Raw genomic sequence first — 13,405 nt, 5'->3', positions numbered from 1 at the left:
TGAGGGTTACTGAGATTGAAAAAAGAGTGGAAAGGATGGAGAGCTCTCTCCATAGCTCAACTAACCAGAGCCTCAACATAATCAAAGGATTAAATGAGGATATCATTTAGCTGCACTTGATGATGGAGGAAAATAATAAGGAGAAGGAGGAAAAGGATAAAGAGGAGTCCAGGGTCATAGGTGAAGATAACTTCTTGTAGGTTGAGAGCTTGATCAAAAGAAGGAGATTAGTTAAGAGGAAGAGGGAAGAGGAGGTGTCTCTGAATGATATTCATTTAAAGACTGACATGACAGAGACCATGGGAGAGCTAGAGCTCAAGAATGTAGAGTTGGTCAAAGAAATGGTGCCCTTATTGGTGCTCTTGGTTTTTTGTCTGTCCCCAGGGTTTTGGCTATTTTTATTTTGTTTAATTCTAGTGGCCTAGAATGGCCTACTATTTTTTGTTGCTTTGTTCCTAGCACTAGACTTTAAGTAGTTTTTTGTTGTTAACTGGTTGGTTTCAAGAACCCCTATAAAATAATTATTTTACTTAATAAAAAACAAGAGCTCTATAGAGATAAAGTCTAGTCTAATACTAAAAAACAAGGTTGTGAATTCTTAGATGACAATATGTATTAATTTTTTTTTTAAAAATTAGTAAGGGTAAAGTAATTGTGTAGAATGTTGTGAATACTAGATAATAAAAAAAGAATTTCAGAATCTATGTATACCATATTGTGTAACAAGAATTTACTAATTTTTATATAATTTCAAAGGAGGAACATGAAATCTAAGAGAGTATTTTGTGTGAAGTTTGTACTTTCAAGCTTCCCAAGTAGCTCCTACACTTCATCTTTTATTGTGACTAACAATTGGTGTGTATTAGCAAAATTTTATTTATACCCTAATTAACAAAAATAAAAGTTTTTCTAACTCTTTTAACTTATAGCATTATTCATTTTAATAATAATTTAAAATTTTAATAATTAAATAAAATAATTATGTGTGTCATTTAATAATATCAAAATGAAAAAAATTGATTAAATGAAATGTTTTCAATATCAATTTAACATTATATTATAAACTTAGATTTAAAATATAGTACATAATTTTGTACTTGACTAACACACAAGAGTAATAATTAAATTCAGAATAAGAAAAAATTAATATTAAATTGTTTTCAAACTTGAGTAGACAAAATATTAGTATTTGTTATGTTTAGTGTTTTAAGACAATAAGAGTATTACCAACAACTTATGTTGAGTACTTCTAACATCTTGAAAGTAACTTTGAGAATACGCTTTGCAAATTTTTTGCTCAGACTTTGAATTTGAATTTTGAATTTGGCTGATGGTGGGCCTTGTGCCTATAGATCCACCTCCTTACCCGGACCTACAACTTGTGCTTTCAGTTTGCAGGGATTTGGAGGACAACCTGGATGGTTGTGGGACCATTGGAGTTGATGGGGAGTTTTTTGTTGACACAGCTACTTTGGATAGTGGTGGCCCTATTGTTGGTCCTCGGAAGGGTGGTCAGATGCTGACAGATGAAATCCTGTCAGGTTGGAAGAACACACTTGTTGGCCCCTTGAAGAATAATGTCCTTACGGAGGATCCCAAGATTTCCCATGGTCAAAATGGCCTTGTGATCTCCCTCCCAAATTATTTGGTGGATAATGTGACATCTGGCCTTAAATTGTGTGTTGTTGGCAGATTTGTGGCATTTCAACCTACTATTGAGATGGTGCGCAAATGGGTCAGTCAGAGGTGGAAGGTCAAGGGTAGTGTTGGTGTCTCTCCAATGCCAAGCAGCTTGTTCTATTTTAAATTCACTTTGGAGGAGGATATCAACCTTGTTCTCTCTAGTACTTGGTATTATGGGAAGCATTGTCTTGCCTTAACCAAATGGCATCCAGGCTTTGATGCTTGTATAGTGTTGAACAAAGTTGCCCCAATTTAGGTTAGATTACCTAGTCTACCGCTAGAATTTTGGGATGATAAGATCCTAAGGTGGGTGGGGAATTCTTTTGGTTATTTTGTCATAGCGAACAAGGTGACAATGGAAAAAACACGGCTGGTTTACGCAAGGTTCTGTGTGAATGTAGCCTTAAATCAAGCACTCCCCACTGTGGTAACACTAAAGACTAAATGGGGAGAGAGAATCCAGCCCATAGAATATAAGAATGCGGGCCTGTTTTGTCAAAAATGTGGTCATTTTGGACACCTTATTGTGGATTGTAAGATCCAATTGCAGAAGGACAAACAAAAGGAGGGCTCTCCAAGGATTGTTATGGAAGCATTAGGGGAATCTTTTGATGCCTCAAAGCAGGTTACTCATTATATGGAGATTCCCTTAGTGCTTTCCACTCCGGACAAAAATGTCCCTAGGGAGGGGGTAGCTTTGGAGGATAAAAAGAAAATGGATGAATACCCCTTTAGAAGGTAGTTAGAGGAACTCTTGAGTTCACCCACGGGGAGGCCTAGAGATGGAAAACTATTGGAGGATGGTGAAATTGTGACTCCCCACCCTCTTTCTAGTTCCCTAACAATTCAGGGAGGTGACAACTAGAAGGAAATTATGGCTACAAGTGGTGATACTTAGGAGAGAGTGTGTACCCCAATAACGATGGCTAAAGCTTCCCCAGTGAGGATTGTAGCAAAAGTGATGGAAAGCATTCAAAAGGCTGAGAAGGACTTGAGCCCTACCTCACTACATGATGAGGATAATGAGGAATGGGAGGTTCAAAAAAAGAAAAGGAAGGGGGGAAAAAACTAGATGTAGGACCCTATGGGACAACTGGAAGACCATCTAGCAGAGCAACTAGGACAAATAAAGCAATAAGGGATGTGGCCAGTGGTAAGCAACTTACACTAGAGACAGCTACTAGAGGTAAGAAATGAAATTCGTCTCTTGGAATTTGAGGGGGTTAAATAACCCCTAGAAGCAATATGCTCTGAAATAATGCATTTTTCAGGAAAAAGTTGACTGTGTTTTAATACAAGAAACTAAAATGTCTAGTGCTAGTTTTGATAAAATAGTTAGCCATATTTGGTTGGGTGTTGAGTATCTTCATAGGGATTTTGATGGTGCCTCAGGGGGGATTGCTACTATGTGGGATCCAAATTCCATGAAAGGGATTGAGGTTTGGAAGGATAAAAAATTTATATTCATTGATTTCCATTCTGGCACTTATTGTTGGGGGTTGATCAATATCTATGCTTCTAATAGAAAATTAGGAAGCAAGGATATGCATGATAAATTGGGTAGGATTACTGAAACCATTAAGGATAAACAAATGATGTGTATGGGAGATTTTAATACCCCCCTGTATCATTCGAAGAAATTGGGTGGAAATAGGGACTGCCCAAAAAGCTTGCAAGACCTTAATGATTTTATGGGCAAGATGGACTTTATAGATGTGGAAATGAGAATCTTACTAGAAATACTTTAGATCATTCCCCTATAGTCTTCCTGTAGGAGGATGGTTTGAAATGTGGGTCAAAACCTTTCAGATATGAAATCATGTGGCAGTCTCACCCATAATTCAAAGAGAGAGTCCAAGACTGGTGGAATATTAGGATAGATGGTACTACGATATACAAACTGACCCAAAAACTGGACAACATAAGGAGGAATGTGAAGAGGTGGGCTAAGGATTCATTTGGTGACATATTCAAAATTAAGGGTGAAGTGGAGGAAAAGCTTTAAAAACTCCAAGGGGAAATTGTTGAAGGGATCAACCTGGACAATGCAACTCAAGAAGAGGAGTATAGAAAAAAGTGGAAGGATATTCTCTTGAGGGAGGAAATCTTTTGGAAACAAAGATCAAGAGTTTAGTGGCTTAAGGAAGGGGATAAGAACACTAATTTCTTTCATAGATTAGCCTCTAACCATAAAAGAAGAAACATTATTGTTAGGTTGGATGGGGAAGGGGGAAGGGTCTTTAAAGACTAGGAGGAGATGGGAAAACATGTGGTGGAATAGTTTAGCAAAGATTATGTCAAGGACAATAAGGCTGCGAATCCAGTGATCAGAAGAAGCTTGATTAATATGATTCCACAGGTTCTAGGAATAGAGGAGAACAACCACATTCTTGGAAATATCACAGAGGAGGAGGTGAAATGTGCAGTGTTCTCTATGAAAGCTTATAAGGCTCTAGGCCCAGATGGGTCCCCCCCTGCGTTCTTCTAACATTTTTGGGAGGTTGTTAAAACTGAATTGGTCTGGGCTACTAGAGATTTTTTCAAAATAGGAAAGATGTTAAAAAGGATCAATAAGACCTTTATTGCATTAGTGCCTAAAATCCCCACACCTATGGGCCTACTAGATTTTAGACCCATCAGTTTATGTAACACTATTTATAAGATATTTGCTAAAGTCTTGGTGAACAAAATAAAGCCTTTTTTGGAAAGAATAATTGGCAATCCATAGAAAGGATTTGTTCCAAGAAGATAGATTCTTGATGCGGCTATAACCACACATGAGGTTATTCCACTCAATGGAGAAAAACAAAAAATCAGGGATGGCATTCAAATTGGATATCTCCAAGGCTTTGATAAGGTTAAGTGGGATTTCCTTTATGAGATGCTTGAAAGAGTGGGGTTTAGTAATAAAGTCATAAACTTGATCAAAGTAATGGTTGGCACAGTGCAATATTTTGTTCTCATAAATGGTTCTCCTTGGGGAAAATTTGGAGCGGAGAAAGGTCTAAGGTAGGATGACCCACTTTCCCCCTACCTCTTCATTATGATTGCTGAAGTTCTAGGGAGATCTTTCTATAAACTTGTGAATATTGGTTGTGTTAAAGGGGTTAAGTCGGCTACTATAGCAGATACTGAAGTCCTATAGAAATTTGTTGGTGACACATTCCTATTTGGAGAATCTTCAATTATAGAGGCTCAAGCTTGGAAAACTATACTACATAATTATGAAGAAAGCTCAAGTCAAAAAGTCAATTATCATAAGAGTAAGATTTATTTCTTTAATACTAATGCCTCATTACAAAGGAGGATAAGAAATATTTTGGAATGCCAATTTACCAACCTCTCGGATACCTATCTGGGATTACCACTAACCACTAAGGAAGTGACTAATGAATTCTAGAATATGATAGTGGAGAGAATTCAAAGGAAACTCATAGGATGGAAAGGTAAGATACTAAGCAATGCTAGAAAGCTACAGTTACTTTCAGTAGTTCTTTAGGGTATCCCCATTTATTTCCTGTCCCTATTCAAAATTAACCAAAACATAGCGGAGAAGATTGAGAAGATACAAAGGAACTTCCTATGGTTAGGAACAGAGGAGAAAAACAAAGGCAGTCTAGTCAAGTGGGAGGAGGTGTGCAAACCAAAGAATAAGGGGGGGTTGGTAGTAAGAAGACTTTGAGACCTTAATAAGGCTCTACTCATGAAGATTCGCTAGAGATTAGAAGAAGACAATACGGTTTGGGGTAAAATTATGAAAGCTAAATACTTCTCAAATTCCCTTTTCAATTGGAATATATTTAGTAATGATCTCCTAGGAGGATCTAAAATCTAGATGAATATAGTCAGAAGTAGAGGATTTTTAAGGAAAGGGACAAGGTGGATTGTGGGAAATGGTTTTAGTATTAGATTCTGGGAAGACAAGTGGACGGGAGGGAAACCGCTGGTCTTCAACAAATTTAGAAGGTTAATGGAGTTGCTTAAAGAAGATGTGGGAAGTAAAATTGGAGATTATATTGATCAGGGGAGGAAGTGGAGGAAGCTTATCAAGGAAACTAAGTCTTAGGAGGACATTCAACTTCTCAAGGAATTGGAAGAATTGATTGGGGAACAGAGAATCCCTACACTTTTCCAGGAGGATACAACGGCTTGGGATTTAACTCCAAGTGGTAGTTTCACTGTTAAATTAGCTTACATACACCTATTTAGCAAGGATCCCCACCCGCAATTGTGGAGTAAGGTTTGGATTAGTAACCTTATTCCTAAAATTAATTTCTTTTAGTGGACAGCTCAGCATGGCAAAATTTTAACATTGGACAATTTGAAAAGAACAAGCTTTTATATTACAAACCGTTTTTGTCTTAGCAAGGAAAAGGAGGAAACCATAACTCACCTATTTCTAGAATGCCAGTTTGCCTTAGAAATTTGGAGTAGGTTCTGGGAGAGATTTGGATTAAACTGGGTTATGAAAGACAATCTGGGACAATTTGTAGAGAATTGGAGTTGTCCCTTTGCTCACCCTAGATTGAATTTGCTATGGAAGTTGGTTCCACCATATGTATGCTGGCACATCTAGAAAGAAAGAAATAATAGAATATTTAAGGAGGAGAATAAACCAGTGCAGGTAGTCTTCGGAATAATGGAGAAATTGTTGAAGGAGAATTTAAGAGTGGCTAAATGTAAAATGCCAAAGGAGGAACCAAGTAGACAAGAAGAACTAATGGCTGAAAAATGGGGCTGTCATGAGGATTTTTTCCTCTTTGATAACTCAAAAATGATGAAGAGACAGTAAACGAGATGGAGACCACCTACCCTTTCACATTATAAGTTGAATTTCGATGGTGCTACTAGAGGAGGTATAGAAGTGGTGGGAGGAGTGTTGCAAGACAAGAATGGTGATGCATTGTTGGTCTATGCTAGGAAAGCGAGAAATGGAAGCAATAATCTAGCCGAGGCAATGGCATTGGTTTGGGGCCTTCAGCTAACTAGGGAAATGCAAATGAAGGAAATATCAATTGAGGGGGACTCTAAATTAATCATTGATATGGTTAAGGGAGTCTCCCAACTAGGATGGAATATTCGAAATATCATAATGGATAGTAAGAAAATGTTAGAAGGGATAGAAAGTGTCCACCTGCAACACATTTACAGGGAGGGAAATAAGGTGGCAAATGTGGTAGTTGTTGAGGGGTTTAAAACTACGGCAATCATGTACTGGAGGAATATGGTTGATCTCAATGACGATATTAAGTCATTGATAACCAAGGAAAGAGGTGGGAATATTATTCAATTATGATTATTAAATTTAGAGTCGAGGCCAATTTTGGCAATCATGTGATGATGTCCACTAAATTTAACAAAGGTCTATTGGAAATGAGGAGACATGGCAGTACAAACAAAAAAAGGAGTGAATGCAAATTAAGAGGGATGTCATTTCATAATTATGGAAACACATTGTGGATTTCAAATTACACCCCATTTAAAAGTATGAAGGATATCATTTATCGGACTGTCAGAGATTTTCGGGGTGTGAAAATAATGATGCTAAGTAATCACGAATCCCACAATAATTTTGCATGGGATTTTGAAACTTATCAAGCACGGGTCTGAAATTTTTTTTGGTTTATTGTTAAAGGGCTTAAGGCGAATAGAAGTTGCAGAGATATCACAAAAAAGGAAGTTTAAATGCTCATTATTGAAGAAGGGGAGGCAAAAATTGGTGAAACTAAGATGGGTGGGGACCTGAATAGGCTGGAGCCCACGAAGATAGAGAACTTCAAAGATAGGATGGGCACCTGGTTTCTGCTGAAAGATGGGGGTTTTTTTCCCTACATGCAGTCGATGGCGAAGTACGATGAGAATTGCGCCCTCCAATTTGTCAATGGGTGGAACAACTGCAAGGTCATCATCAATGGAATCACCTTCCAAGTGACTGACGAAGTGATTGCCATGACAACTAGCCTTTCAATGAAGGGGGAAAATGGAAAAAGGTCACCAAAACCGCAGATGAGGCCAGTATGAATGATTTCTTTGCGGAAAATGAGAAGTAGATTCGATACAGAGGAGGGTTTAAAAGGGACAAGCTACTAGCCCCATGGGATGATGTGTGCTTGGTTCTTATGAGATATTTGACGCTAGAGGGTAGGTTTGGTGTCTATTACTACTACCATTTCTCTTTGTTAAATCATTTTAGAAATAGGGATTTCATTTCTATCCCATTTTACCTTCCGCACTCTCTTGAAGATATGGTAGTGGATATTAGTGAAAAGAGAAGTAAAGGGAAAAACTATACCATAATCCATCAAGGCCTAATTTTTCACCTCTATCAGTTTCACCTTGCCCTGTGTCCCCCAAGGGTGGTGGTGGTTGACAACCAGCGCCACCGCCAAAATTCACCCCCGAGCACTAGTACTGGTACTAAAATTCACACCCCTCGCCACTCCCCTTGCCGAGAAAACAAGAAAAAGAAAAAAATCAATACGACTGTGGAGCAAAAGGGTAATAAGAAGATAAAAGTCAAAAAAACCCGTTGAGGTGGATAAAGAGGATTTGGAGGAGGAGGCTGGAGGTAAGGCAAGGAGGAGGTGGAAAGAAGTATAAACTCGGAGGATAATTCTGTTGATAATGCACAGACCTAGGTTTCTGTTGGTAATGTTGATACCAAGGAGGTTACAAATGTGCCTGCAAGCTTTTCCCTCCAGCCCATAACCTTCTATGAAGAAAGCAGTAAAATGGATACCTCCCCCATAACCATTTCATCCCCAGCCAAGGATAATTCTAAGGTTTTTACTAATCCAAAGGTTTTGCAGGATAAAATCTAGGTCCAAAAAACCAAGGAGGAAACAAGGAACATGGAAATGGAAACCAATGAAGAGACCAAGGAGCAGGTGGAGCAGTATGCCAAGCTGGAAAAGAGGGTTAAAGTTTTAGAGGAAGAGTTCTTTACCTTCTCTAAATTTAACCTCAAAGTTACCCACGCCGCAGCCACCACCATCCAGTTGCTAGCGCAGGAAAAGGAGTATACTGGAATGGATATGGAGGACCATAAGCTGCTCTTCAAATTCCTTATTGATGACTGGTCTCGGATTCTGCTGACTGCGAAGGGGAAGGAGAAAAAAGAAATTTGATATTTTTAGTTTAATGGGATCCTCAGATCCAAGACTTGTATGTTTATCTGTTGTTTTTGGTTTTGTTGGTAACTAGCTGTAATTAAGACTTGGTGTTGGCTTGTTATGCCAATAGTTATTTGGATGAACTTCTGTAGTATTAGATCTTCTAGACTCTTTAGTTTAGATGTTCCTAGTTTTATGTTGTTTGGTTTCTGGTTGAAGACTCTCTAGTCTTTTGAAGTTTTAGTTAGTTTTTTGCTTGTTGTTGGACATTGCTGGTAATGTGTTGGTTACCAACTTTTTGCTTGTAAGGGTCGACCCCCTAGTTTTGGTCGCTTTATATTTCAAAAACAATTTTATGCTGAGTAAATATTACGACTAATTGAAAATGTGAAACAAATTTGTCCTCCTAAAAAATGGTCCTATAAAATATTTTCATTGGTGTAAATTAAAAAAAGTGAATGCAATTGCCAAGTATGTATTTTTAAAACTAAAAAAATCAATTAAACCACTAGCTAAAATAGGGATGGTCAATCACAAATCAAGAAATGTAGCAAGAAAATATATTAATACAATAAAATTATTAGAAACCATAGGTTAATAAATGTCAAATGATGTGAAAACATAAGTCTTCGAGACTAATAAATAAGTAGATATGATTATAATGTTGATAATCGTTACTCTTTAGATACAATTTGTGTTAATAAGTGCCAGTAAATAATGACTACATTTTAATATAATTTGGCGATTTCATCATAGGCTACATATTTGATGATTTCATTAATTTGGTTGTTGGAATAGGAATACAAAATTTGGAATACATTTTTATTTTCCATTTCTTCGTCAATTGAAAAAGGGAATAGGAATACATATTCTTAAAATAAGCTTATAGTTGTTATTAGAATAGCCATTCCTATTCCTAATATCCAATCCTACTTTCCATTCTTATGTCTGCAACCAAACGAGCCCTAAACAAGAAAGCACTATTAACCATCTTTGAAAGTTCATCGCCTCTATCAAAATTTCGGGCAGCTTGTTTGATGGAATTGAATTCGAGTTGGTAGGAATAATTCTTAAAAAAAATTAACCTTCAGTTTGAATGCGGGAATTAGAATAAGTTTTGAATTAACATTCAAAACCAGAACAGTACTGACTCTGAGGTAGCTTCTCCGGCAATTTAACTTTCAGAGATTCAATTACGATTTCGCTTACGTCATTAGATGGATCCGCCATGCTTCTTTTCGACCGTTGAAAGCAGACTCATTTGATCCAACGTTAATGTTATATATCTACTCCAGGGGGACGGAGGGGCGCACAATTAATACATACATTGATTGCATCTACGAATTTCATTTGATGGGCCGCTGTTTATCTTGTCAAGAAACTCGCCCGTGGCTAAACAGCCACGAAAATGCACTCCCTTTACATTGTTTTTTCTAACTTTTCAAAAAAAAAATTCTAAGTCCTCTCCTTCGTAAGAAAGTGCATTTTCGTGGCTGTATAGACGTTGCCAAGAAACTCATCCGACCGCCAAGCTCATATCAGACGATGGCGGGCTTAAGGAATTTTGGGAGCCAGTTGAAGTAGCACAAATTTTGAAAGAAACACCAGATTTCTTCGTAACTCATTCTGATTCCATGGATTTTGATCAGTATTTGATCCCTCTTTCTGCAGAGCATCAATTGCAAATGGGTCACCTCTATTTTCTTCTGCCTCGGGAAAAATTGCAGAATCCCCTGCCTTCCTCAGAGATGGCAGCCATGGCCGTAAGAGCAGCTGCTGCACTGCAACGACAGCAGAACAAGAAAAGCCGTAGAAAGTGCCGGCGTTGTAAAATAGAGCCTGAGATGGAGTATGACATGAATGGGCGTCGAATTTTGGAAGGACTGAATGATTTGAAGGAATCCCCATCATTAATCAGAGCGACCACAATTGGGGATTTCAGTAACTTGTGGAAAATGAAGCTCAGCCCAATTCCCGAAGGCTTTGATTGCTGAGATTATCAGAAATCGACGAATTATTCGGTGTCTTCGCATGCATTATGAGGGAGATTTACCCCGGAGAACCCGTTTTCGGCCGTTAAAATGTGCGGGAGGCATTTTCTGCCATAATCATCAGTGTTCCTGAGCACATATCTCCTGTTTTTGAGGCTGCAAGAATTCCCAATTATTTGTGACGTTGAGACTGCCGTTAAGTTTTATGGGAATGCCCAATTGAACGATCGATGGTGTTTGTGCAAGTACCGTTGCGGGATCTAGAATTGCAAGTGGCCAGCTTTCATTTTGGTAAAATTTAACTTAAATTTCTCCTTTTTCTCAAAGAGGACGTGATCTGGTTGATACCGCTGTAAAATCCTTTCAAATATAAATTATATCTGTTTAATTTTACGAGATTTCCACAATCAATCATTTGGTTCCTTCTGGATTTGATTGTGTTATTTTAATTCATCTCAGTTTAAAAATTCATTTGAGTGGGCTCATGTCTGTTTGTAAGAGTTGTTTCAATTTGGTCGTAGGCTAATCAATTGGTTAAAACATTACATACACATGATTGACTCAATCTTTATGTTTTTTTATGTTTTTTATGTTTTTTTTTTTTTGGACAAATGTGGATGGGGCTACAAACTATATATTAAAATAGCTAGTTCGATAATTCTATGGGGAAAGAACTAGAAAGAAAACTTCATTTCCTCCTTGAAATACAAAAGAAATAAGCAGAAGAAAAGCAGCTCACAAAAGATTTCCCCTACGACAACACAAACTACAAAGGGCTGCAATTGGAGACATTAATTTGAATCCTGGATAAAAAGTTCTGCTAGAACAGGAAAGGCAGACAGAATAATTGGATGAGAATTAAAATTGGGATGTGAAGCCGAGGCAACAAACTCTACATGTTGATCATCACATCTCATATTGATTGACTAATAGTTTATTGATTCGTTAAAATTGACTAAAGTTTAATTTGTTTCTTGATATGTGATATATAATTGCAGAAACTAACTATTAAAAAACTTACTATTATAATTGCAGAAACAAACTATTAAAGAGCTTACTATTATATTAGGCTGTTACGATATTAATTTTCTCTGTCTATTGATTGCTCTTATATATATATTATTTCATCTCAAAACAGAGAAATTATATTTTGATAATTGAAATTAAAATTTCTGAACCTAAAATTACAAAACAAAATTAATTTGAAAAATATTTATTTCAAAAGTTTTAGAAAGATTGAATGATCTAAACGTTCTAACTATATAATTTTCTGTGAATTTAACATTGCTCATTTCTTTGCATAGTTGTGGGCATCACTTGTGAGGGAAGGCATTTTGTAATGTGTTTGGGCTATTCTTTAACACAAATGTTACTATGAGAATCTGGTGGTTGTGTTAGGGTTAAGACAAGTTGATTAGACATAGCGCATAATAAACATGTACATGTGATGATAATATTGAGAGGTGGTCCTTACTAATAGCAATTGGGCGTAGCCGATAGTGACTGAAACTAAATATAATTTGGTCATTTAATCGTAGCCTACGTGTTTGATGATTTCATCGTAGGATACGTATTTGATGATTTCATCAAAGCAATTCCAATTATCTTACGGGACGTGAAGGAGTATTCTTCAACACGATGTTGACCATCTTCTATCAATTTTTTTCAATTGATAGTCTACAAATCGTTATTTCTTCGAAGGAGAGCTGTGAGTAAGTCTACATGTTTGGGTTGATTGTTTATTCGAATTATTTAATAATTAGTACTTATCGAAGGGAGATGCAAGGGTTATTTTATTGTTTATATGTTTTTTGTTATATGATTTTGAAATATAGATAATTAGTAATGTTTTGATGAATGAAAGTTATAAAGAAGATAAAATGATGTTTTCATTAAGAACAAGTTGTTCTAGGATTGACTATGTATAAGATTTTATAGCAGCATTTTAGATTATATTATGTGATCTATTATTAGGGCAAAAAGAGTCGAGAGAGCCAACATGTTTCTTTATCCCTTTTCATCTTGATGATGGATCATATAGTGTGATTTAAAACATTGATGCAACAATTTTGTACACAATCAAATACATAAACAACTTGCTTTATATTTATGGGTTGTGGAAATCTCTTACCATTGATCGTGCTCATTTTTTCATAACCTCTTAAGAGATAGAAATCTAATTTCCTAATTAGTTATTGAAAGAAGATGCAAGGATTATGTCTAAAGGAAAGTTGTAATAATCTTATTGTTTATATATTTTTTGTTATATGATTTTGAAATATAGACAACTAGTAATGTTTTGATGAATGAGAGTTATAAAGAAGATAAAATGATGTATTCATTAAGAACAAGTTGTTCTAGGATTTGACTATGTATAAGATTTTTTATCAATATTTTGGATTATACTATGCAATATATTATTAGGGTGAAAAGAGTCAAGAGAGTCAACATGTTCCTTTAGCCCTCTTCATCTTGATTGTGGATCATACAGTGTGATTTGCAACATTGATGCAACAATTTTGTACACAATCAAATACATATAAACAACTTGCTTTGTATTTATGGGCTGTGGAAATCTCTTACCATTGATTGTGCTCATTTCTTTCATAACCTCTTAAG

The 13,405-nt window shown here is 36.4% G+C and overlaps 2 protein-coding genes across 2 annotated transcripts; both read left to right on the top strand.

Annotated features, from left to right (window-relative positions):
* The first annotated feature begins 2,038 nt into the window (after window positions 1–2,038).
* Window positions 2,039–6,979, top strand: LOC149563620 (uncharacterized). The gene is made up of 2 exons (XM_089828227.1): window positions 2,039–2,421; window positions 6,535–6,979. The coding sequence occupies exons 1-2, from the start codon at window positions 2,039–2,041 to the stop codon at window positions 6,977–6,979; spliced, it is 828 nt and encodes a 275-aa protein (XP_089684353.1).
* Window positions 6,980–8,823: 1,844 nt separating this feature from the next.
* On the top strand, window positions 8,824–11,197 carry LOC149563619 (uncharacterized). The gene is made up of 3 exons (XM_089828226.1): window positions 8,824–8,847; window positions 9,981–10,066; window positions 10,297–11,197. Exons 1-3 carry the CDS (start codon window positions 8,824–8,826, stop codon window positions 10,787–10,789), a joined length of 603 nt encoding a protein of 200 aa, XP_089684352.1. The 3' UTR covers window positions 10,790–11,197.
* Window positions 11,198–13,405: the final 2,208 nt, after the last annotated feature.

The sequence above is a fragment of the Cupressus sempervirens genome, chromosome 4 (assembly GCF_028749045.1).
Source record: "Cupressus sempervirens isolate cs-2001-9-10 chromosome 4, ASM2874904v1, whole genome shotgun sequence".
NCBI lineage: Eukaryota > Viridiplantae > Streptophyta > Pinopsida > Cupressales > Cupressaceae > Cupressus > Cupressus sempervirens.
Note: the sequence above shows the minus strand (reverse complement) of the source record. Positions and strands in the feature narration are given on the sequence as shown.